At 36.3% G+C, this 27,995-nt stretch overlaps 2 protein-coding genes across 2 annotated transcripts in view; both read right to left on the reverse strand.

Annotated features, from left to right (window-relative positions):
* Positions 1-5,342: 5,342 nt before the first annotated feature.
* LOC136259438 (zinc finger protein 709-like) lies at positions 5,343-7,254 on the reverse strand. Its single transcript, XM_066052924.1, has one exon. The coding sequence runs from the start codon at positions 7,252-7,254 to the stop codon at positions 5,587-5,589; it is 1,668 nt and encodes a 555-aa protein (XP_065908996.1). The 3' UTR covers positions 5,343-5,586.
* Positions 7,255-12,134: 4,880 nt separating this feature from the next.
* The window catches only part of LOC136259439 (protein NLRC5-like), a 36,939-nt gene continuing 21,078 nt past the window's right edge, over positions 12,135-27,995 (reverse strand). Inside the window, exons 4-7 of the mRNA XM_066052925.1 lie at positions 22,832-27,952; positions 12,492-12,547; positions 12,411-12,421; positions 12,135-12,333 (exon numbers count right to left, since the gene is read on the reverse strand). Coding sequence (XP_065908997.1) covers positions 12,135-12,333; positions 12,411-12,421; positions 12,492-12,547; positions 22,832-27,952 — 5,387 coding nt within the window. The remainder of the gene's footprint in view (positions 12,334-12,410; positions 12,422-12,491; positions 12,548-22,831; positions 27,953-27,995) is intronic.

The raw sequence follows: 27,995 nt of genomic DNA on the forward strand, positions 1-27,995 counted from the left end.
GTCATAATTATGAGCACAATAGGTGCCTGAAAGCATTGAGCATAATGCTAGCATAATAGGTAAAATATTTGTACAGCTATCACAGAAAGATCGATAGACTAATAGAACAGTCAATAACTCTAATAGAACAATCAAATAGCTGACTGTTCTATTAGAGAATATCGAATTATCGATCTTTTCTGTGATATGTATTTTGGCAAGTAAATTTTTGCTTCAGCAACTTATTATTTATCCATAAACTGGAAATTATTAGCAGAGCATGAGAACTGAGGCATAAACAATTGGGCATAATTTGAGCATAATAGGTAAGTATTGAGCATAAATTTAAGCATAATAGGTAAATTTTTGAGCAGTGCAGCATAGCATAATATGTAAAATTATGAGCATAATCGGCGGGTCCCTATCAGTCAACCCAGCTGACAAGTCACAACTAATCATATTTAATCTCCATGACTCTTGATCAGGGCTTGGGGAGATGCATGTACTATGATTGGTTTTGCAAGTACATTTGTTCCCACTCTTCAAGAGAGATTTACCTCCTAGCTTATTACTGGTTTGATTGACTATTTTTTTAACCTCATGGTAGTCAGCAAAAGCTGTTCTTCCCTACCAGAGCACATACAGCAATAAACGCAATACAAAACACAACTACTACAAAACACAACTACAAGCTATATAACCATACTGATAATAGAAGATAAGCTATCAAGTAAAAGTCCTTAACTGAGAATGTAAGTTCATTATAATTAAAAGTAGCCCATGTGGCTACAGTAAGAGAATTCCACCAAGCAGTGGCTGACAAACGGGAAAAACTTTTTGGTAGAGGAGAGACAAGTTTGTAGGTTAGCAAAGCTGTCCTTGCAACATGTGAGGTAATTATGTTGGGGACCAAATAGGATTGGTGGATCAAGGACTAAGCAGGCCTTACTGTTACTGTTATAGTAACGAAACATAGCACAAGTAGAATTCAATCACACATAGATAACCAGTTTAATTGTTGATGATGTCCTGAAACATGATCATATTTCCTTAAACTGGTCACCCTTATCTTGTTAGCATTATATTATAGCCATTCCATCTAACCTCTCATCTCCATTAAGCAGACCTAGACTTCCATCATATTGCTTGACCTACCAACTAATACAAGCATATAATTATTATTATCATCTACTGGCAGCCATATACAGGAAACAAGATTGCTATGGCTCAATGTTACACATATTGCTCTCTGCTGAGCTTGTGACAATCAAAGTTGGAAGTTTATGCCAACAACAATTTAAAGTAATATCATCTACCCAGAAGCCCTATCCAATGCAATCCCTTGTTCATACAGAATTGATTATCAACATCATGGGACGTCGTCAAAGAATATAAATAATGGAATCGATGGTGAGCAACTGTACATGTTTACATTATATTATTTTTTGTCCATATAGCTATTAAAATGAAACTTGATATATACACTCACAAGTCAAATGTAACACCAGAAAACATGCATGGTTTTATAATACATTTTGCATACCTGAGAAGTACTGTACAAGTATAGGCTGGTGTTCAAACCTGTGTGTCGTCAGCACAAATTAACCATCAACAAGTTGCTTAATCAAATATACCACAGTTACCACTACTACTATATATGTTATAGCTTAGTTGAGCAACAATAAAGTTGAGAGACCAATAGACTTATCACACATAGTGGATCGTGCAACAACCTTAACTATATATGTGACCGGATTTGCGAAAACGTACCTTTTCCACACATTTGACATACCAGTACACAAAATGATGTAACACTTGACTCCTTATACTGAGTAACTTGCTCTTAGTATCAAAATGTAGCCAGATACTGTAGCTACATTTATTAAAAAATTCAAGCAATTATGTTTCATTATCAAAAAGTTATGAAGCTTTGAAGTTCAAAAAATGGGTCAAATTTTGTGTGTGAAAAAGGTACCTTTTCGCAAATCCGGTCACATATGTTACATCATCCATGCATTGCATAACATCTTGTATCATGCACTTCTGTTGCAGGCAAACACAGCTAGAAATAGATAAAGCAAATAGAAAGTTCAAAACTGCAATATTTTATACTCTAAAGCTGCTTGGCAATTAGTCTATAGATAAAATAACTCAAAGGCCTGGCATGGGTGGTAACTTGGTTTTATAATAAATCAACAAAACCATATAAGATATCAATATTACCATGCCATGGTAGCTATTTAATCTCACTCATGTTATTACAATGTCTGTGCAGCGTGCAGTGGAATTGGTTGATAAGAGGGGGAAGGGACCATTGTAACTGTACATGTATTATTATACTTTTAGCTTTGATGCAATATGTCTTAATGTTCACCGGAATAATTAATTAATTAATATTGAAACATTGTAACTACAAACATCAATTTATATGCGTATTTAAAAAGACTGTAATTGACTGTTTCAATGAATATCAATCTGTCAAGACTCAAAAGTGCTATTACTACAGTTATTGTCCAAGAGGGAAAGGAAAATGGGTAATGACACAGAAGGAAGAGAGCAAGGTGGAAATAATTCCAGTGGTAGGAGGGGAGAAGTGGAGTTTCGTTCATCTCGGTGCAATTTTTAGTGCTATGTACTACATCTTGGTAGGATTAATACAAAGCAGTCTTTAGGCTATTGGAAACAGTTGGTATATAGTGGGGAGATACAACATTAAACTACTAAAAAATTGGAAGTATACCATACAAAATTTCGACAGGATGACTTTTGTATGATACTCTAATAGTAGTCTCGCGTTGCCAGACCGCTTTTTCTCCCACGGCGCTTATTGATTAGAAATTATAAGTGCCTGCTATAGTAATTAACAAGCGTCATGGGAGAAAAAGACTACACACAAGACTAATAGGATGGTCAACTACTCTATAACATCTGCAATGATTTATACTACTTCACATATTGCTTTATATCTCCTACATGCATTACAAGGAATCACGATGAAATGAGTTATATGTGCATCCTAGTGACCAATTGAGAACATTGGCATGATTATAGAATAATTGACTAGATGGATTTAAATGTAAAAAACACTTTCATTGATTTTTATACAGAGCTATATTGTATTGGATAGCTTAACAGGATTCAGCTACAAACTAAACAAAAAGGGACATTCTGTGATGATTATTTTTATGACAGGAATAAGACTAACTTTTGCTATATAAGAGGTTAATGATCCAATAAAATGGGTGTTTATACAAAGCACTTTCCATCCAGCTAAAAAAATCATTTCAAAGAGGTGCATGGGAAATAGATGCTGGGAAATTACTGTGTGACCATTCAATTTCAGACCACTGTGTGAGCTGAAATTGAATGTCTATTTTCGTGCATGGCTATAATACCATTGTGCTGCCATACCAATTGCTTAAAATTTTAAAAAATTGTATCAAGGGCAGATTTAGGGGGTGCATGGGGTGCTGAGGCACACCCCTTCTCCAAACTTTTACCATGTGCTAGCTAGAAGACTAATAAAAGCTACAGTACAGGTGTATAACATCTAAAGCATAATTATTTGGGCAATGAAAAGATGGAAAGAGCAAGTAGGGAAGAGCCAGTCTCTTCTAGGAAATTAACAAATTATTTTTTAGCAGTGAATTAAAACCACTAGATATAATTTAAAGCTGCATGCTAAAATAAAAATGCTCTAATAGAACATCGATCACTAAAACTGTAAGGAACAAAGACCAGTGTGTGAGCTGAAATTGAACCTCTTCCTCTTCACCTATTCATGTACACTGCACATGAACAATTACAATACTGAAATACCAATTACATAAAAGTTACAAGTCTATATATATACCTATTATGTACTAAGACATCAGTTTTTCTGAAAGACAAAATAACTTTTTAATGTGTAGTTAAGTTACCTGGTGGGTAATTAGCTGCAAACTTGCATGCTTGAGTTAAAATTCTTCCTTTTAAAAATTTAAGCATCTATAAAATTAACAGGGTTACAGCATCTGCATGGGTGGCTGCATGCACCCACGAAAATACAGTACTCGATCAAGCTCCTCCACACAGTTTCTAAAAATTCTCAGCTTTAGAACAAAACAAAATGTGAACACTGTATGCTTCATTTGAAAGTTATTATTGGTGCCCCAAGCTTGGGAAATCCTAGATCCACTCCTGCATATATGTATATAATACCTTTTTGTGCATTGAACCATTACAATCAAAAACGTCTGGTGAATCAAATTTGAAAGACCATTCTAATAATAACTTATATTAAATGGCTTATACTGGTACTTATTAGCTAGAAACTTGATGCTTGGGTTGAAATGGTTCCATTTGTAACTAAGCTATTAATTTTAGTAAACATTTTAATATTAATTAAGAGTGACATCTGTGGTTGCGCTCCCAGACTAGACCCCCAATTATCAGACATTTTATGCTTGATCAATTCTCTACACATTAACATTTACTTTTAGTGTAAAGAAACTATGATCTTGACCACTGTATATATATATATAGGTTTTATCCCACTAGAGACCAGTGAGAATGCTATAATCCCTCCTAGCTACTTGCAAATAAATTGCACATTGGACATTAACACTGGTGAAAGGCTAGGATTGCAGAAGGATGGTTAGCTAGAGGCCTTAAACTTTTTATAGGTGGTTCAGCCTTCTTACTTATGAAAAGCAGTTAGCTATACTAATAGAGCTTAAACATACACCTATTGAGGGCTTTGTCAACATAAACAGCTAATTACAGCATCCCTTTAAATTCAAAGGGAGGTGCTGCACATGTACAACTACAGTTTGACCTGTCCAGGAATTCCCTTCCACAACTTCATAAATGCTTATTATATAAAGGAAGCATTTCCCTTCCCTGGGATATCATCAGGACCATGATGAGCCTTATACCTTGAAGGTCTGCTGGAAGTCTAATGACACCTTCCACTTCAATGTCATCTGTGTTTCTGGTCACTTCCTAGCTAACAAACTAAATAGTGCAGCATGTAGCTAGGCAGATGATCAGGACAGGACTTCAAGACTATAGATTCTTACATGTACACCAGTAATGTATACTGTAGTGACATACTGTAACCTGATTTTACTGTACAATTTCGCTAATTCATGTTATAAGTTAACCAAGCAAAGCTTCTTGAGTTTGGACTCCCAAATCCGTTGAACTTTAACCTTTAAACTCTGCAGCAATTCTATTGAGCTAAAAGGGGTTAGTTTTGACCAGCTTTACTTTACTTATTAACAAATGTTTTAGTACTTATTCAATGAAATCCATGCTTAAGAATACTTGGTCGTTTTGTTCACAACTATTTGAATAGTAAAAAATGTTATTCATTTCAGCACTAATGTTTAGACTACATTATACATACATTCTAAGGGTAATCAGTTTCAATTGTTCCAAACAAAATTTCTACTTCCAGCCAGAGCGCTCTGTCCACAGTGTGTGACACTAAATCTTTTGTAGTATACAATATTGTCATCTAGTATATAAGTATATTGATACATTACAGCAATGTGCATGTGGTTTTCTTGGGGTTGAATGCTCTTACAAAAATAAGTAGTTCTACAGTAATAACATCAGGGTACCTCAGTCTCCTGAATGAGTTCTTAAATGATATTGAAGAGTCCAGTTGACTGTAAATGCTTTACTGCAAAAATGACATTGGTATGGCTTTTCTCCTGTATGAGTTCTTATATGTGTTTTAAGATGACCACTTGTTGTAAAAGCTTTACTACAATACTGGCATCGGTGTGGCTTCTCTCCCGTGTGAGTCCTTGTATGTATTCGCAGACTGTTTTTCGTTGTAAACGCTTTACTACAATATTGACATTGGTATGGCTTTTCTCCTGTATGGGTTCTTACATGTTTTCGTAGATCTTTCTTGTTTGTAAATCCTTTACTACAATACTGACATTGGAATGGCTTCTCCCCTTTATGATCCCATGAATGAGCTTTTAGGCTACTCCAGTTTGCAAAAGACTTAGTACAATGCTGACAATGATATGGCTTTTCCCCTGTATGGGTTCTGACATGTGATTTTAGAGCATTTGATTGTATAAAAGTTTTACTACAATATCGACAGTGGTATGGCCTTTCTCCTGTATGAGTTCTTACATGTGTTCGTAGATGACTAGTTGTTGCAAATGCTTTACTACAATGTTGGCATTGGTATGGCTTTTCTCCTGTATGAGTTTTTACATGAGACTGAAGACTCCCATTTGTTGTAAAAACTTTACTACAATACTGACATTGGTATGGCTTCTCCCTTGTATGACTTTTTGAATGCATTTTCAGAGTATTAGATCTTGCAAATGCTTCACCACAAATATGACATGTGTAAGGCTTCTCGCCTGTGTGAGTTCTCAAATGTATTCGTAGACTACTAGACCTTGCAAATGCTTTGCCACAATTTTGACACGTGTAAGGTTTCTCACCTGTATGAGTTCTTAAATGTGTTTGTAAGCCACTGTTTTGATTGAACGCTCTACCACAATATTGACATTTGTAAGGCTTCTCACCTGTATGAGTTCTTAAATGTTTTCGAAAGCCGTGATGATCTGCAAATGCTTTACTGCAATATTGACATGTGTATGGTTTCTCTCCAGTATGAACTCTCAAATGTGCTCGTAGATTCTTTGTTGCTGAAAATGATTTACTACAATATTGACATTTGTATGGTTTCTCCCCTGTACGGCTTCTCAAATGTGTTAGTAGGGTGGCGTGTACTGGGAACGATCTACTACAATATTGACATTGGTATGGCTTCTCCCCAGTGTGGGTCATTATATGCCTTCGTAGACCGTTGGATCTTGAAAAAGTTTTATTACAATATTCACATTGGTTGGGCTTTTTGCCATTAGACCTCTTGACAAGCTTCTTCGTTGTACTGTTTACCTTCTTTACACCCAGGGAATCATTTTGGTCATGTCTCCTTATATGTTGTTGAAGGTTGATCAGTGTAGTTAAGTCTTCTCCACATTTCCCACATTTGAAGACTTGTGGATTAGCATCACGACAAGCTTGACTGTACTTCAAGTGAATATCAAAATTACTTTTGTCCATGAATTTTACTTTGCAGTGAGGACAAGTGTAGTTGTCATCTGCAACAAGAACAACTGAATGCCACATATGACTCTTGAGATTAAACTCACAATTGAAATTGAACACAGAGTAATAATTTGAACCACATAAACATGAGTTGTAGCTGTTGTTCATTAATTCCTTCACATCAAGTAAATGCAGAGTTTCAGTCATTGTGTAGTTTAGGGTAAAGGAGTTAAGTTACCCATGCACCTAACATTTTCATGCATACCTTTATTGTGTAAACACTTGTTCCCCAAAAGTGTAGTGGACAGGAAGAAAGGCATTACTACACATGTTTGGCACAAAATTATATGTTGGCAAATTGTGTTTTGAAATATTTCGTGCTCTGTAGCATCATGGTTAAATATGTATTTATACCAAGAGGTTGAAAGAAGCCTCATAATGGCATGTACATGTACATGCTCTAGCTAGAGAGGGGATGTGGCTCTTCTATTGGAGAAACTTTTGAAAAATCACTGTAGCCATGAAATGTACGAAAAATGAACAACTTTGGACACAAAGCTATTTTCATATAGAATTCAAGAAAGAAATTTAAGCACTAGAAACTACATTGATTTCTATGCTGTGTGGCATTTGTCTGCTGTAAATATGCTAAGCCATTGTATTGGTAACTTATGAACCTGTAAAAATTTAGCTGAAAAAAATGTTTTCTGGGGCCAAACCTACTGATTACTGCAATGAAGGCACCAATAAGAGAACAAGACTCATCTGGGCTCACTGAAGACTCATCTGGGCTCACTGAATACATTGATAACTTGTTGGCCTGTCATGGTGATTTAGTATTTTCTTTGAAGTGATTCACAACCATTACAATGTGCTAGGGTTCCTGAATGGTTTTCTGATTCTGAACTCATGAATATATCAGTTGTGGGGAGCTTGGTGTGGAAACATTTTCTAATTGTGTGGAAACATTTTCTAATTGTGTGGAAACATTTCTAATTTCAGCAGTGACTCAGGTCTCACTCATCCTATTTACAGTGTATGACCACAGAAGGATAGAGAAATTAATTTAGTCTCTTTTCATGTATAGATAATAGGAACACATTGTAAGTAACAGACGTTTTACTGCTGATTATCACTGTTTGTTTATTTTGAATGGATTCAATATGTTTTTAGGGCATCCAAAGCATTCAATGGTTGTGCAATACACAATTAGTACTGACTGCATTCCTAAGGCCTTACATGCAACATTACCATTAAGACTACATTTGTTTCCAAAGGGATCTCATGATTTAAGAGTATAATGTATTGTGTAGTAACTTCTAACAGTGTCGCTACCTGTATCTAAAATACAATCAAAGCAGGACCGGCTTTTTAAGATCCTAAGCAGGGGTGGATCCATGGGGGTTCAAAGGGTTCCATGTAACCCCCCTTTTAAAAGAACCTCTCTTACTCGAGATACTCTAATAGAGCAGTCACAGCAATTTCAGGCTTTGAGGGGCAGTGTAGCAAGCTATGTATTTAGTTATAATTAAGGAAATATAGTTGGTCAGTGAAGGCATCTATGGTGAGTGGCAGCTATTGTCAGCAGGTGATGACCTTTTTTTGGTCTTCGTCTTCAACTTATAGCTAGGCTGAAGTTGCAATTTCAAAGTGGAACCCCACTTTTTAAAAGTCTGGATCCGCCCCTGCTAAGTATATAGAAGTACTTGACAAAGAACTGATCATAAGTACAAGTACATTTATATAGTTGAGAAAGTACAAACTATGTATCTACTGGGATCCAAGACTAACGTACAGTGGAACCTCCCATATCCGGACCTCTATTATCTGGACAGCCTAAATTGGTCATGTGGTTTGTAGTTTATTGACCATAATGAAGTTTGGTTTAGATAAAACCACAAGGAGGGAGCCTAAAGGTTGCTGTTTACCTATTTTGTGGCTTGTTTAATAACCACAAAATAGGTTGGTTGCTAGGTGATAATGCATTTTTACAGCCCAGGGGAGTGACCATGAATGCTCTGTAGTGACTTCCCCTTGGGTAGTTGGAAAAGGTGGATACAGTCGGACGCGGACATTTTCAAAAAGCACTTTATATTTATATAACAGTTATTTTCATACCTAACATTGTTTTTACAGCAGTCTTCGCTTCCAGACCTGGGTGTCGATCTTATCATAGCGCTTATCCATTTATAAGTGCATGTGCGAAGGTCTAGACCAGCACTCCACAGAATGCCAAAGACCATATAGTGTTGTAAACATGCTATAAAGTCTAATACAGAGTTAAATAATTGTAGAGATTAGCTTGTACCCTATGCAACTTAACTTTGCAGGCCAAATCCACAATCTTACGCCTTTTAGTATAAGGCACAGGCGCTTATACCAACTGTTGAGGGTTTCAAGGACCTGGCCTACAAGATTAGGTTGGGATATGCCAGTTTAATCTCTATGACACTGAATTAGATTTCTAGAGCACGTGTACAACACTATATGGTCTTTAGAGTGCTAGTCTATCCTTCACACATGCGCTTATAAATGAATAAGGGCTATGATAATATCAACGCCTGGGTCTGGAAGCGAATGCTGCCGTATAAACAACGTTAGGTATGAAAAATAACTGTTTTGTAACTGTAAAAGTATATATTTTAAATAATCGTGTCCATGTCTGCATCCAACCGTATCTGCCTTTTCATGATAGCCTTTGCTTCTTGATAAATATCAAAGGTTTGTTTACTAGATTTAGCCCCAATCAAGATATTGTCTACATATATATTACTCATGATATTCAGGGCCAACTACCCCTTCCCCTCTGCCCACTAAACTACATAGTACTAACTGATAGCCATAATGGCAATATTTGTTTTTCAAATTATCACTTTAGCATAATAGCATGCTATTCTTAGTTACGGACATTTCTGAGATACGGACAGTAGTATGTACCAGACCGCCTGGATAAGAGAGGTTTCACTGTACATGTATACTACTACACTCACACGTGTCATCATCATCTGATACAACTGGTTCCTCATAATGAGTAGTTCCCTTCTTAGCTAATCTCTTTGATCTTCTACACATCCAATAAGACACATGTACATATTGCAAGTGACGATATATGCAAACCTTTTGATCACAGCAACCTTATCAGTTTTACTCCTCTTTGGTGCATTAGTGATAGCTTCATCATCATCACATGAAGATCTACTCCTTTTGGTTGAACATGTCTTGGTAACTGTTTTTAACTGAAATAAAAGTGACACGTGATAAACAAGTGTTGCATAAAATGGCAGACCAATATGGAGTTTGTTTTCAAAACTATAACTGGTACAGTGAACCCTTGTCGTCCGAACCACAATGTGTCTCAGGCAATGATAAAAGTGTTCAGCTAAGTGAATTGTTTGGATAACTGATGCCCATACATTTATATACAAAGCTCTGTTGAAATACTCTAATAGAACATATACATGTGTGCTCAAAATACTCTAATAGAACAGTCATTTCCAATTTTGGATAAACAAGGGCACGGATAACTGAGGATCTACTGTATAGCTAGTTATAGTGTCGCCATTGAATATTTACAATCATTGTCTTCATCAAAACAACTCAACCACTTTATTACAACAACATAAATAAAAATAACAAACACAGCTAACACCCCAGCCTTGATTCTATTAAACAGACCGAGATACTCTACTAGAACAGTAAACCACTCTAATAGAACAGTCACTTAATGACATCTATTCATGATCACTTGGTCATTGTGATTTGTTATACATTATTTGTGTAACAGAGAGCCTAGCAACAGTTGAAGTGGTAGGTATCAAGTACCTATAGCTACATTAAACTGACAATAAAATAAAAATGGTTAGTTTACCAATAGTGCTCGGTGATATACTGGTAATATACTTGTACTGAACTACATTCTTCAGTTTTTGGGTTGCATACTATTCAGATAGGCCCAAGAAATGATGCAATGGTCACAGTAACAAGCTAACTACAGCAGTAACATCGCACTCACTCGCATCTCTCAATTGTGTAAAAACTCGCTAATTAAAGGGCGTGGCACCAGTTTCCTTCATGAGTATTCTCCCATACGAATCAGGATGAATACTTGTGAAGGAAACGGGTGCCACGCCCTTTAATTAGCGCATTTTTTAATCACTCGCAATCGACATTCCGTTTGAGCGGTACCGCATTTACCAATATACCGTGACAATTTCCTCAATACTGCTAAGCACTATTTTATATAGAGGTTCTAAAATACCAGACTTCCTAGTTCGTATGCTAAAAATCATATCTATACCATTAGGGGACTAGAAACATTTCTAAAATCCCCCTTTTAAAAAGTGACCATTGATCCATTGCTGGTATGTGTTGCTGTTGTTATGTGCAAGGTCTGATATTGACAACTAACTTACAAAATAGCTTTAGCGTATTTGCTAAATTAACCCCAGGCCAATCACAGAATTGGAAATAGAACCATCAGGAAGTGTAATGAGAGGAGAATATGGCTTTCGCATTGGGTATAACTCCTCTAAGGCCAAGTGTGTTAGTGCTTAGAGAAACATTCAATCAGCCTGACAGCATTAATCAGTGTTGGACGAATACTGTACCTTGAGAAAGAGGCTTCAATGGGTAGAGTGATTGGTCCACTTAGTGACAAACCCTTATGAGTCCAAATTGATAATGTGTGTGATTCTGAAAAACCACCAACCAGGAAAGTCAAGGATTATAGTACACCCAGAGCTTATAATAAGAATTCTGTTGTCCTGTCACAATGTCTTGGCAAACCAGAATTGGCCAGACAAAATAGCCAAAATTGACTGGACATGTGGAAGATGAATGCCTAATATGTCCACTATAACATAGCAAATGAACATCATAGTCTGTCACATGCCTTACTGCAGCAGCATGTGCTTACAGTACACCAGAGGGTTGGCATTGGTACATTTGTGGTCACTCCCTTGGGTTGTAAGAATGTATATTATCTTCTGGCAACCAAGTGACCATTACTGTTGAAAGCATGCCAGCTCAGCCCTCAGGCTCCCTCCTTGCTTTGATGGGACACTGTGTCTGGACAAATTGCATTATGGTCAGACATCTATGCAATTTGACTGGATTTTGTCCAGTATTTGGACATTATCATAAGCTCTGTACACCTGTCCTCCCCTGACAAAGCCAGTGTCCATGATGACATTAGTCAAGAAATGTATTCTCTGAACTATGCGTCTGTTGATGATGCACAGTGAAGCAGCCTTTAGTACAGGTTGTCTACCATTTAGTTCACATGGTCTATATGGACAAGCACAGACAGACATTCAGGTATAGTTTCATTGCTGACCACAAACTGTTACAAGAAAAGTCTGCACCCACAACCTGCCTAATTTAAAAAGTCTCACAACACACATCAACACACTCAATTTACAACTGTTAATAGCTCTACCACATACCTGTGGATCATGTGATGTTACCCTCAAGTTGTCAGGAACACTCTGGAGATCACGATCTACATATCAAGTAACATAACAAAATAAGCTGATGACTAGACTTCCCCCCTCTGTGCAAGCTGTAAGCCCCTTTCCCACTACATTCCCTGAGATGCTTTGTGATTTCTGCACTGCAAAACAAAACTATTACACTATACATCACATTATATCGGTGTAGTATATCTACTGGTATTAAGATGGGTCAACTAACCTCTTACATGTCTGGTAATTCATACACAGTAGTTATTATTGAACAACACACATCTAGCAGTTATTTGAATTGCCAGGGTGCTAAAATCTTATTCTTATAAACGCCAGAATAGTGTACTACATTGGCATTTGCATACTGGATAAATATACTCCACCTCACATTTCATTGTTGAGCTGTAAGTTGATTACGGTATCATTGTCTCAAGAGAGTGTGAGTAAAATTAAATAAAGGAAATCATCTGTATTTTCTTAGTGGCTATACTATGATTGTAGAGGCACTTTTTGAACAGCTCTTCATTCGCAATGCTGTGTGATGGGGCTGAACATAGCTGGCAACAAAGCGTAATGGCTACTGACTTTTCAGACAGCAATTGATGGTTGAGGCACATGTTTAGACGAAAACGTTATGTCTGCCACCATTCCTTCTTTTGATGTGGTTTGCACAGGGTTCTATAACGTTTAAAAAGTAAACAAACAAGTAAATGGAAAATTTAGTAATGTTAAGTTCAATTATAGAAAGAAAAAGTAGCACAGGGATGCCACATAGATATGCATCTGCGACCACGCAGTGTCAAAGTGCGACTAAGTGTCAGGTTGTGACTAAGTGCCTTTTTCAATCTTTGACTGGTGACTTAGTGACAATATTTTAATACTTTTCGATTGTGTTAGAAATTTTTACCCTTGACTTGACCTTTGACTGAGACTTTGACTGCGGTCGCAGATCTACCTACAGTGAGTGCCTGTGTGTCACACCCTTGTAGTAGGGAAACAAGGAAGATTGTCTACACCTGCAGATATACTAGTGGAAATCCAATCCCTAATTCAGACTAGCTGTAGCTACCATGCATGACTGAAATGGCATACAGTGGAACCTTGATTACCAAACTAATTGGGGGAAAGGGTGTTCATATAATCAAACAGTACATAAAATCAAACTTCCATACATTTATATACAGATCTTTGCTCAACTACTCTAATAAAGCATACACTTGCTGACAAAATACCCTAATTGAACAGTCAATTTGGTGTTCGAGAGTTCGGTTAATCGGTGTTCAGATAATCAAGGTTCCCTGTATTAGCAGGTGTAGGCAACCTTCCTTGTTGCTATTTGTTTATGATCCCTAATTGAACTTAAAATTACTAACTGTTCCATTTTCTTGTTTATAGGTAAAGCTTCGCCGTACATCACTAACCAGACTGAGCTACATAGGCAGACCCGGTGTCAAAACACAACACTAATCTTGCTCAGAATTGCCTGCATATTTTATCTCTGACTTCGGAATCATTTTGACAAGCGATAATTCGGTTATCAGGGCTGAACAAGGTGCGAAATATCGACAACACTAATCCGTACAAGGAAACTGTTAAAGTTAAAATAGTGTACAAGACCAGCATGTGCTATCTTTGTGCTGGGGCCAGTCCATCCAGCCTGGGAAAATTGTTTTTAAAAATGGTGAACAAATCGGTGCAGCTGGACCAAATCACTGTATACTTCTTGATATGCCCCTTCCAGTGGATATACATAGGGGATTACCAAGAAATTAAATCCAGTTGACCTTCGCCAGTGGGACATTTGAGGAATTTAATCACTACAGGCTATGGCCTCCTGGATGAATAACCTACAGTTTACTAAAGTACACTGTGTGGGGATTTGTTTGCCACTACTTGGTATATCCTCACAAAAAATGATATGAAAAGCCACCTTTGCCCTAACTGGTTGGTTACCTAAGGGTGACATACAGACACTTACTGTAGGTAGATCTGTGACCACAGTCTAAGTAAAAGGTCAAGGCAACCAAATTTGTACCAAGTCAACGGAATATGTATTATCATGGCACAGCCATTGGAATAGCCTTTCCACCTTATTAACTGAAGTGGAATCACTACATAGTTTTAAGATGAATTATTTAGCCAAGCTTTAATTTGTAATTTATTTTGGGGCACAACTGAAAAACAACTTCGCTGATGCTGTCTCCCTGTTAAAATAACTATTTTAAAAACGGTCAAGGGTGAAAATTTCCAACCCACAATCGAAAAGTACTGAATATCGTCGATAGGTCACCAGTCTAGGATTGAAAAAGGCTCTTAGTCACAAGTCAAAGCATAATTTCGGCGTCGCAGATCTACATACAGCGCGTACCCCCTTTCCATTCAATCTCAAACGCTGTACTACCTAGCTATACGTGCAATAGAGAAGCATAGATTCCATCAGTAAAATGGAGTAAGCGTAAACTCAAGCATTGGTTCTCCCATTCAACCATTGAACTAATTCACAAAAAGCGACAACTATACAAAGCTTATAAACTCAATCCCACTCCAGCACTTCATGATCAGTATAGAAAATTCAGTAATGTTGTGCGCAAGTGCTGTCGGGACGATACTATCAATCATTCAGTTTCTGTGTCTGCGAGTTATCATTCTAACCCTAAGAGATTTTGACGATGGATTAACTCAGTTAAGAGGTTTAGAACTCCAATTCCTCCACTGTCTCATGCTGGACATAACGTTGCAGATGATTCTGAGAAGGCTGGTGTTTTTAATCAGTATTTCTGTTCAGTTTTTACAAAAGAAAATGTATCGAATCTTAATGAGCTTAAACCTAAGATCTCCCCAGTTACTACTATTGATTCAATCATAATTTCACCTGATGATGTTCTTGGCCAGTTGAGCTCTCTGGATGTTACAAAGTCCTGTGGCCCTGATTGTATTACACCTCGTATGCTGAAGCTAACAGCTGATCATGTGTGCTATTCACTGAGTAGAGTGATGAATAAGTCTGTTATTTCAGGATCGTTACCTTTTGACTGGATTTCTGCCAACATTGTTCCCATTCATAAGAAAAACGACCGACATTCTCCTGACAATTATCATCCAATTAGTTTGACCTCAATCATTGTGAAAGTTTTGGAACGTATAATTCACAAACATTTATATTCAGTATTGAGAAAAAATGACCTTTAGAGTCAACACCAGTATGGCTTTCAACCGAATCGTTCTACAACTACACTTCTGCTTCAAGCTTTAGATGACTGGACACTCTCACTGGAGCGCCGTGAGTCTGTTCACTGCTTGTTTTTGGACTATGCCAAAGCTTTTGACTCGGTTCCACATGAACGGCTACTTTTGAAATTAGAATCCCTTGGGATAAGTGGTAATCTGTTAGAATGGATGCGCTCCTTCCTTACTAAGAGATTTCAGAGGGTGGTTGTAAATGGTTCTTACTCAGATTGGGCACCATTCACTTCTGGAGTGCCACAAGGGTCTGTTCTGGGCCCTTTGTTGTTTTTACTTTACATAGATGAGCTGTCTTCAATACCTAATGTGTGCAAATTAAAGCTGTTTGCCGATGATGTACTCCTTTATTTTTGTGTGAAATCAGTGAAAGATTGCCAGCTATTACAGAATGATCTCTCTGCTATAGTCTCATGGTCTAAACTGTGGCAGCTTAATTTGAATCCTCTTAAGTGTGAGGCTTTATCTATTACCAACAAAAGGAAGCCTATTACTTTTACTTATTTTATTGGAGATCAACCAATACAATGGACTAATCTTGTGAAGTATCTGGGGGTTCAAATTAATAGCAAATTACAATGGTCTACTCAATGTCAGGCTGTTGCTACTAAGGCTACTAGGGTTTGGAATGTTTTAAAACATACCATGTTTGGGTGTGATTCGGAGGCTAGATGTAGAGCATACAAGGCTATAGTAAGGCCACTGTTGGAGTATGCTTGTGTAGTGTGGTCTCCACATACTGCTAAAGATGTGAATTTGTTGGAGGCTGTCCAGAGACGTGCTGCACGGTGGGCTTGTGGTAGTCGTTGGAACCCAACCACATGTTCTTGGTCTCTTCCCCATGAAACCTGTTATCAAAAGTTGCATTTACCTCCCTTGTGTTCCAGGCGTGACTATTTATCAGTTTGTACTCTTCAGGACATTTGTCACAATGGTTCCTGAAGTACTGTACTTACAACACGTTGGCTACACGTAGTCATTCTCTTTCTCTTGTACCACCCCTGTCAACAATTATGCTAGGAGGTATTCTTACTTTGTACAGGTATGTTTTGTCTGGAATCAAGTGCCTATTGATATCTTGGGAATTGCAACCCATACTGCCTTTCGCCATGCTGCATATAAACACTTCTGTGGCATTTTCTAAGTAATTTATTGTTAATGTTGTATTGCTTTCGTGTATAGGTATTTTGTTGTGTAATGTTGTCTTTGTTTTATTTTGTAGTTATTTTTGTATTCTGGACAGTACCTTGTACAGGCTTACACCTTTTGTACTTGTCCTTCCCGGTCTGTGGTAAATTGATAATAATAATAATAATAATAGATTTTAGAGGCTATGAAATGTATGGGGCCCAGGGGCGTAGTCAGGATTTTTTGAAGGGGGGTTCCAGCACCAGCATTGAGTTACTAGAAGCAGGGGTCTGGGGGCGCAGCCCCCAGCCGCTGAGAGACTTTCAATATTTTAATAAATTAAAACTCAGCAAATTGCTATATTTTATGCAAAAAGTACATTAATTATGATGCATTAAGTGCCCCTGGGATGAAGGTAGTACTAGATAAAGTCACCTAGTGGAAACAGACAGCATAACACATAGAGACACATATAGCTAGTAATCTGTAAGTGATGGTTATATCTCACTGTGGTATAGGAGCCATGAATCCACTAATACAAATGACGATCGAACAATATAACTATACAAATATGCATAGCATGAATTCATTTCGCATAACACAAGTGATAAATTACTGGAGCTCTATATCTTTAAACACTGCACACCAAAGCTATAGCAGTATAAGGTCATGCTAAGTTTTGCATTTAATGTTGGAATGTCTGAAAAACTTCATATGGACATGGATATTTACATGCATGTTCTATTAGAGTATACCTGACTGCTCTATTAGAGTATATACCTGACTGCTCTATTAGAGTATATCGATCTTTTTAACAAGTTTTGAAGAGGGCTCATGTTACCTTTGTAAATCCTTCCCTGAGAGATGAATGTAAGTTTTATCAATTGTTGTGCTGTGCCATTACACTATATTGCTCACTTATTTTGTCCTGCCACACTAAATGGTGTGTTAGGATCCTGCTTGCAGAAGTCTAAACTTTACAGGGGGGTTCCTGAACCCCCCCTCCCTAAGCCCTGTGGGGGCAGGAAGAAACAATCATGTGAATACACTTACTATAACTGAGAGTAAAATAATTTAAAATAACGATATTCACGATCCATTAGCAGGTTATTTAAGGCTGATGAAACTTAGGAAGGGCGATGGGGATATTGACTTGTAGGTGCATAAATCTACTGTAGGCTTGATACGCGTTAACAACTGTCGAGCACTATTTACACTCACTTCGAAGACTGTACTTCATCATGAAAACGTCGACACCAAACTCAACACTGAATCACACCACGGACACGAACTACCACTGTACTGTTCACGTGGCATCTATACGCGCGGGAAACTCTGTTGTTTTTGCGGCGTGTGCACAGTGTATAAAATCGCTCGAGTAAAATATAGTCGTGTGACACCTTGCCGCAGCCATGCAGCTAACACCAATGAATTTGAGTGATTTAATATTGTTGTCTTGATAGAGTGAATGCTGGTTTTTCCAACTATCCACCACTTAAGGCACCTAGTGCTGCATGGGGGTGGTGGCAAGCGAGGTGGCAAGGGTAGTCTATCTATCACGGGAAAGAAATGAAAATAATTAAAGAACCTGACAACATAGCAAAAAAAAAAGAAAAAGATACCCACAAATTTGGCCAGATGGAACATGATTGTTAACCTGGCCAGTTTGTGTCAGTCAACCCAGCTGACAAGTCACAATTTTTAAACTGGCTGTTCCATGACTCTTGATCAGGGCCCAGGGAGATGCATGTACTATGATTGGTTTTACAAGTACAATTGTTCCCGCTTTTTAAGAGAGATTTACCTCCTAGCTTATATTACTGGTTTGACTAATTGATTGATTATTTGTTTAACCTCATGGTAGTTGGCAAAAGCTGTTCGAGTACATACAGCAATAAACACAATACAAAACACAACTACTTAGCTACAAAACACAACTACAAGCTATACAACAATACTGATAATACAAGATAAGCTATCAAGTAAAAGTCCTTAACAGAGGATGTAAATTCATTATAATCACAAGTAGCCCATGTGGCTACAGCGAGGGAATTCCAACAAGCAGTGGCTGATGAGCAGAAAAACTTTTTGGTAGAGGAGAGATGACAAGTTTGTAGGTTAGCAAAGCTGTCCTTGCAATGTGTGTAGTACTTATGTTGGGGACCAAATAGGATTGGTGGATCAAGGACTAACTACCCTGTAAGTAGGGCTTACTGTTACTGTTATAGTAACAAAACATAGCACAAGTAGATTTAAACTTGATTTGATCACACACAGGTAACCAATTTAATTGTTGACAATGTCCTGAAACGTGATCATATTCCTTAAACTGGTCACCCTGCATGGATCTTGGTAGCATTATATTATAGCCATTCCATCTAACCTCTCAGCTCTATTAAGCAGACCTAGACTTCCATCACATTGCTTGACCTACCAACTAATACATGCAGCATATACGTTTTTGGCAGCCATATTCAGGAAACAAGATTGCTATGACCCAATGTTACACATACTGCTCTATCTGTTGAGCTTGTGACAATCAAAGTTGGAAGTTTAAGCCAATAATATCATCTAGCCAGAAGCCCAAGCATGTTTTCTGGTGTTACATTTGACCTGTTAGTGTATATATCAAGCTTCATTTTAATAGCTATATGGACAAAAATTAATAATATGTAAATATGTACGGTTGCTCACCATCAATTCTGTAAGTTGTATTCCTTGACAACATCCCATGATGCTGATAATCAATTCTGTATGAACAGGGGATTACACTGCTGGTTAAAAGATTGAGGTTTTATAATACATTTTGTATACCTGAGAAGTACTGTACAAGTATAGGCTGGTGTTCAAACCTCAAAGTTTGTGTGGTTCAGCACAAATTAACCATCAACAAGTTGCTTAATCAAATATACCATAGTTACCACTACTACTATATATATTATAGTTTAGTTGAGCAACAATATAAAATTGAGAGACCAAAAGACTTATCACTTGTGCAACAACCTTTACTATGTTACATCATCCAACCCATTGCATAACACCTTGTATCATGCACTTCTGTTGCAGGCAAACACAGCTACAAATAGATAAATAAAGCAAAATAGAAAGTTCAAAACTACACTATTTTACACACTACAAAGCTGCTTGGCAATTAGTCTATAGATAAAATAACTCAAAGGCCTGGCATGGGTGGTAACTTAGTTTTACAATAGTAAATCAACAAAACTATACTGATATTAATAATGAAACATTGTAACTATACAAACATCAGTTTATATACGTATTTAAAAAGACTATAATTGACTGTTTCAATGAATATCAATCTGTCAAAAGTACTATTAATACAGTCATTGGAAGGGAAAATGGGCAATGACACATAAGGAAGAGAGCAAGGTGGAAGTAACTCCAGTGGTACTAGGAATGGAGAGGAGGAATTTTGTTTTTCTTGGTGCAATTTTTAGTGCTATGTACTACATCTTGGTAGGATTAATACAAAGCAGTCTTTAGACTCTTGGAAACAGTTGGTATATAGTGGGAAGATACAACTCTCACATTACGTTAAGCTGCTAAAGAATCAAAAACTACATTGTAAAATTGGAAGTATGAATATCATACAAAATTTCCACAGGATGACTTTTGTATAATACTTATACTTCTGAATTTACAGTGTAATACTCTAATAGTAGTCTCGCGTGGCCAGACCACTTTTTCTCCCACAGCGCTTATTGATTAGGTATAAGTGTCTGCTAAAGTAATTAATAAGCGTCGTGGGAGAAAAAATACACACAAGACTACTCTAATAGAATGGTCAACTACTCTACAATGATTTACACTACTTCACATATTGCTTTATATCTCCTACATGCATTATAAGGAATCACGATGAAATGAGTTATATGTGCATCCTAGTGACCAATTGAGAGCATTGGCATGATTATAGAATAATCGACTAGATGGATTTAAATGTAAAAAACATTTTCATTGATTTTTATACACAGCTATATTGTATTGGATAGCTATACAGTAGTCAGCTACAAACTAAACAAAAAAGGACATTCTGTGATGATTTTGTGACAGAAATAAGACTAACTTTAGCTATATATGAGGTTACTGATCCAATAAAATGAGTGCTTATACAAAGCACTTTCCATCCAGCTACAAAAAACATTTCAAAGAGATGCATGGGAACAGATGCTGGGAAATTACGGGTTAGGCCACTGTGTGAGCTGAAATTGAATGTCTATTTTCATGCACGGCATTGTGCTGCCATACCAATTGCTTAAAGATTTAAAAAAAATTATATCAAGGATGGATTTAAGGGGTGCATGGAGTGCTAAGACACACCCCCTCTCCAAAAGTTTACCATGTGCTAGCTAGAAGACTAAAAAAAAGCTACAGTACAGGTGTATAATATATTGCATCTAAAGCATATTTGGGCAATGAAAAGATGGAAAGAGCAAGTAGGGAAGAGATAGTCTCTTCTAGGAAATTAACAAATTATTTTTTTAGCAGTAAATTAAAACCACTAGCTACAATTTAAAGCTGCTAAAAATCAAAATGCTCTAATAGAACATCGATCACTAAAACTGTAAGGAACAGAGAGTGGCTGTATGCACCCAAGAAATTACAGTACTCGATCAAGCTCCTCCACACAGTTTCTAGCATTCTCAGCTTTAGAACAAAACAAAAATAAACACTGTATGTATCTCTTCTACTTGCATGTTTCATTTGAAAGTTCATAATTATATTATTGGTGCCCAAAGCTTGGGAAATCCTAGATCCGCTCCTGCACATATATATATATCTTTTTATGCGTTGAATCATTACAATAAAAAATGTCTGGTGAATCAAATTTGAAAGACCATTCTAAAAATAACTTATATTAAATGGCTTATACCGGTATTTAATTAGCTAGAAACTTGATGCTTGGGTTGAAATGGTTCTATTTGTAACTAAGCTATTAATTTTAGTAAGCATTTCAAAAGTTATAATTAAGAGTGACATCTGTGGTTGCACTCCCAGACTAGACCCCTTATATATTTATAGGTTTTATCCTACTAGGGACCAGTGAGAAAGCTATAATCTCTCCTATCCTAGATACTTGCAATTAAATTGCACATTGGACATGTGAAGAAATTAGCACTGATGAAAGGATTGCAGAAGGATGGATTGCAGAAGGATGGATTGCAGAAGGATGGTTAGCTAGAGGCCTTAAACTTTTTATAGGTGGTTCAGCTTTCTTACTTATGAAAAGCAGTTAGCTATACTAATAGAACATAAACATACACCTATTGAGGGTTAACCTTCTTTTATCAACATAAACAACTAATTACAGCATTTCTTTAAATTCAAAGGAAGGCGCTGCACATGTACAACTACAGTTTGACCTGGTCCAGGAATTCCCTTCCACAACTTCATAAATACTTATTATATATGTGTATGTGTGTGTGTATATAAAGGAAGCAGAAGCCAAGAATAAATTTTCAAAAAAATTCTGTGAGCACATTATGTGCATCCAACGTCGGCCTGGCCTTCCTCTAGATAACGCATTCTGAATCAGGTGCTTTGCACATTGCACTGATAGTCCATGCTGTTATTACTTTCATTTTTGCCAAACCCCTGTTAGCACTTTCCACCTTCTAAATCCACACCTGACACACAACATAAAGTTTTATAAATTAAAATATTTTAATTTAATGTTGCTTTTGTAATGTGTATACATAACAACAATGCACAATAATTAGCTAGGAGGTTTAGTGTCAACAGTCGTTGCCATATTTTGGTGAGGGGTACACAACATACAGTTAAACTCATATACAATATAAACACTCAAATCATATTATTGTGTTGTCAGTGTAGCTAATCAAAATTCCATGGAGTTGGGAGTGCTTGGCTTTAAGAAATGATCTTTAATGTAGAAAATATCTGAGCACTATCGAAAAACACTCCTTTACTAGTGATACTATTTCCAGACACAATTAGCTCTTCTAACGTGCTGTTGTTTCTTAGACAGTTACAAATGGCCAATGCTCCATCATCGGAGATGTTATTGTATGAGATATCAACTATTTTTGTGTTAGTATTCTTGTATAAAATATTTGATATTATAACTGCATCAGTGTCGTCAATGCTCTTATAAGACAACTTATAAAACAATTCCACCGTGCTAATTGTAATTGTGTCATTTTTCCATGATAATTTCAGCTCTTGTAATGTTTCACTGTATTTGTAAGCATCACTGATTGCTATAGCCCCTTCATCAGGTATGTTGCAGTAAGAAATATCTAATGTTTTCAGTGTGGTGTTGATTTTAATTAATTCTGCAATCTTCTTTGCCCCTTTGTTACTGATGGTGTTACATGACATGATAAGCTCTTGCAATGTGGCATTTCGCTGTCTTGTAATGCTATCACAAATGATGATGATGCAGTCATCTTTCATCCCACACATTGAAATGCGAAGTTTTAAAATGTACAAATTCACTTCAATCAGTTCTCCAATTTTTGTGGCCCCTTGGATACCAATAAAATTGCCTGATACATTTAGTTCTTGTGCAGCATTATAATTTTTCAAACAGTTACCGATGGTTATTATTCCATCACCACATATATGGTTGTGAGAAATTTCCAGTATATTTATTATTGTATTTCTGTACAAAAGGTTAGATATTATTACTGTCCCAGTGTCGCCAATGTGTTTACCTGGCAAGATGAAAAATAAAGATTTTGTATTAATTGTAATTTGGTCATTTTTCCATGATATTATGAGCTCTTGTAATGTTTTGCTACTTTTGTAAGACTCACTAATTATCAATGCTCCACCATCAGGAATGCTGCAGTGAGAGATATCAAGCTTCTTTAGTGCATTTGTAGTTTGAATAAGCTCAGCAATGCATCTAGCTATCTCAATTGTGTCAATGCTGTTAAATGACATATTGAGCTCTTGTAATGTTGTGTTTTTAGGAATCCTGCTACAAATTATTTTAATGCTATCATTTTGTAAACAGTTTGAAATATCAAGTTTGAGAAGGTCAAAATTATTTTCAATAGCTTCACTAATTTTTACTGCTCCAATGTTGCTAATAGAATTCATTGATACATTGATTTCCTGTAGTGTAGTATTTTCTTTGAGGCAGTGACTAATGGAAATTATACCATCATTAGTTATTTTGTTAGATGAAATATCAAGTTTCTTAACAACAGTATTCTTGTGCAACATGGCCATTATGACTGATGTTTCAATGTTACCAATCATTTTATTGGCCATGTTACATACTGAGCTTTCTACATTTATAGTCAATGGAATATTACTCCATGGAAATGATATTACTAATGTTAGCAATGTGCTGTTACTTTTAAGAGCATCACTGATGGAAAGAATGCCATCTTTTACAAATTTGATTTGTGAAATGTTGAGCTTTCTTAGTGCTTTAGACACAGTAATGGCATTTATAACCATCACTGCTCCCTTGCTAGTAATGGCACTGTGTGAAAGGTCAAGTTCTTCTAGAGATTTATTACACTTCAGACACTGACTGATAGCCAATGCTCCATTATTAGATATGTTGTTATGTGAAATATTGAGTAATTTTATTGCTGTATTAAATCTAATAGTTTGTGCAATAATTGCAGCTCCTTTGTCAGTAATATTATTATGGGAAATGTTGATCTCCCATAAATCATTATTATGTTTAAGACAATCATCAATAGCTACAACTCCACTGTCAGATAACCTATTCCATGAAATGTCAAGTTTTCTTGTGATAGTATTGTTGTGCAACATTGCTAGCACTAAAGCAACCAATTCTTCAGAATCACCAATTTTATTACCAGAGACATCAATTATTTCATCCCGTCTATTTAAAGTTATCATTGCAACCCATAAATGCTTTAAACCTTTTGGCATTGACACAGTAAGTTCTAATAGTGTGCTATTGATTTTAAGACAATCAGAAATAGCTTCACAGTCTGATAATTCATTGTATGATATATCAATTTTCTGCAGTGTTGTGTTTTTATTCATGGCATTAACAATTTTTACTATTCCATCATTATTTATCTTGTTATAAGAGATGTTAAGATTTTGAAGTGTGTTATTATATTTAAGACACTCAGCAATTGCTGTGGCTCCTTCATCACTAATTTGGTTGTTTGAAATGTCAAGTAACTTTAGACTTGAATTTTCAATAGCATTAATAAAAATACTACTTGCCCCAGCATCTTTTATTTCATTATTGGAGATAATCAGAATCTGCAGTGTTTTATTGATCTTAAGACTCTTGCCGATGGTAACTGCTCCATCATCATTAATACTATTATGGGAAATTTTAAGATTATGTAGTGTCTTATTGAACTTAAGACTCTTACCAATGGCAACTGCTCCATCATCATTAATAAGGTTATGGGAGATGTCAAGAGTCTGCACTGTGGTGTTAAAATATAAACCAAATGCTATGAATACTGCAGAAGTATCATTTATATTGCTGCTATACAGGTGAATCGTGTAGGGTGGCCATTCATGATAACTATCCCACCATATGTTGATTTTGACCTTGTGGTTATCTGTTCTTGCTTTGTTCATAAACTCTGTGTACAATAAAACTACTGGTTTATCATCAGAATTGCTTCTAATTTTCCTCTGTGATACGTTTACTTCAAATAAAGTTGTGTTTTTGACTAAAACCTTTTTGATTGATTCAATGCCATTCCTACCAATACCACAAAGTGTTAGTGAAGTTAGCATTGTATTTGATTCTAGACAGTCTGTTAGTTGCTCAATATATGTTTCTATGCCGTTATCTCCACAAACAGTTAAACTATGGACACAGCAATTTTTAATAAAAGCACAATAGACAGCCCAAGGGGATGCCTCGTTATCACTGAGATCAACATATTCCAGTGTTGATGTGTTTATTTCATTTTTAGCAATATGTTCTAGTAAAGTGTTCATACCAATGCTTCTGAGATTACATTTTCCTAGTTCCAGTGCCTTCCACTTCTGTGAGGTCGAAGCTGACATAAAAAATACTAGAGATGAAATATGATGTGGTAGTAGTGTAATGTTACTAAGTGCAACAACACCATCTTTAACCATGGACGAAATTGATTGTGGTATACTATGATTCCTTTTGGCCTCTATGAAGCACTGAAATATATGTAAATATTTCCTTTTATCACTTTCCAAATCCTGACGTAATAGTGGTGACCTATCAGGAATTGTGAATGGCAGCTTTAATTCCACTTCACTCATCGAATTGTCGTCTTTAGTGTCAAAAACATCTTCTGCTTCAATAATATCATCACTGCTTTCTTCAGTGCTTACATCGTTAGCATGATCACTATGCATGTAAGTAGTAACGCCATAATCCATAATAACATCATCAACACCAAGTGAATTGTCAAGAGTAAGGAGATTATTGCTATCACTGGTGTTAACATTACTTTCATTGCCAGTGTCAGCATTATCAAGAGTATCAATTATATTTGAGGCAGATAAGTTATCAGTGTTAACCTTTAACTTGGTAGTGTTAACAACATCAAATTCATTTGTACTGATAAAAGCATTACATTTGTTAGTAATGTTAGAAATGTCATGATGTTCATCATTAAAGACCATAAAGTAATCAGAGTCCATGGTACCGGTATCACTTTTATCATCACTTATTTTTGACTCTTGCAGTTCATCTCTGCTGATGTATTTTGAGAAAAAATTTAACACATGTGAACGTATTCCAAGAATTCCAACATACATCATCCACATAAAGTTATACTGGCCATCCCAAAATGTCTTTTCCATCAGTTCTGACTGTTTAGAAACAGTAAGAGTAGACACATGTAGGGCAGCAAGGTATTCTTGCATTGTGAAGTGAAGGAAATTAAAAGATATGGTCCTTCCAGCTCCTCTATGAACGTAATGGCGTACAGCTTGCAAAAGACCATACCCATATATATCTCCAGTGGTGTTACATATTTCTGGACAGACATTGTTCATTTCATCATATGAAAATACTAACTGGTTTTTTTTCAGCCCAGTAAAGGCTAATGCAGACAACTTTCGGATAACTTGATAAATGTTTTTAGGCAGATCAGCAAGTCTTTTTATTTCATGCTCATCATATGGATCTAATTTATTCAAATGTCGATACACTGTATGGACAATAAAGTATTCGTTCATTTCAGTTAAAGTTTCTGGCAAGCTATCCATCTGAAGAAGAAACAAAAGAATTGCTAAATGAAGTGGAACAAAACAAAGACTGTTTATAATGGGATATTTTTGAAGATGTTTATCCAATTTTTCTCTCTTATTGTCAGGTGCACCAAGAAGTGATAGTGTGATATACCTGTCACGTTCTTCTGTAGAAAATCCCAGTATTTCAATTTTTCTGTCAACTAAATCATGTAGGAACAATGTGGCGGTTGGTCTTGAAGTGATCACTACTGTGGATTTTGAAAATTTGTAACCTTTAATAATGTCTGTAACCAATGAATCTTTTTGTAGCGAAGGGGAGTATTCATCAAACCCATCAAACACAAATGCTATGTTTTTTCCTTTGGACTCTTCAATGTCTTTCTCTAAATCTTGTGCTAATTCATCACTGGTGAACAGCTGCAATAAATCTTTCACTGATTTTATTGTATGCACTCTTGGGTCCCTAAGAAAAATCAAGAATGTTAACTTGCATTCTTTAAGCAGTTCGCCCTGAGCCCAAAAATAAGTAATTTCTTTAGCTAATATAGTTTTTCCAATTCCAGGAGCACCTTCTATTAGAATGCGCTTTGGGAGTTTAGAAGAGCTAGAATGGGTCGTAGTATGGTCTACAAGAGGATCTGCTTCAAAAATGTTTTGAATGTTTTTTGTGACCTTTGGATCTGTTGACACTAACTTATCAATAAAAGGAGCACCTTCTTTGAATCGTGTAGATATTTCAATCAGTTCTAGTTCGGTTCGTCTAGTTTTATAATGTATCAGTGCAACACTTACAATTGAATTTGGCTGGTGTGGAGGCCATTCTTCTTCCTGAGGCTTTTGTCTGGTTTCAATATAATCAAAACGCAAATCATCAGCTAGTTTTTTTACTGTACAAAAATAACACAGATTACGTTAAATACAACGTAACTT

The sequence above is a fragment of the Dysidea avara genome, chromosome 6 (assembly GCF_963678975.1).
Source record: "Dysidea avara chromosome 6, odDysAvar1.4, whole genome shotgun sequence".
Lineage (NCBI taxonomy): Eukaryota > Metazoa > Porifera > Demospongiae > Dictyoceratida > Dysideidae > Dysidea > Dysidea avara.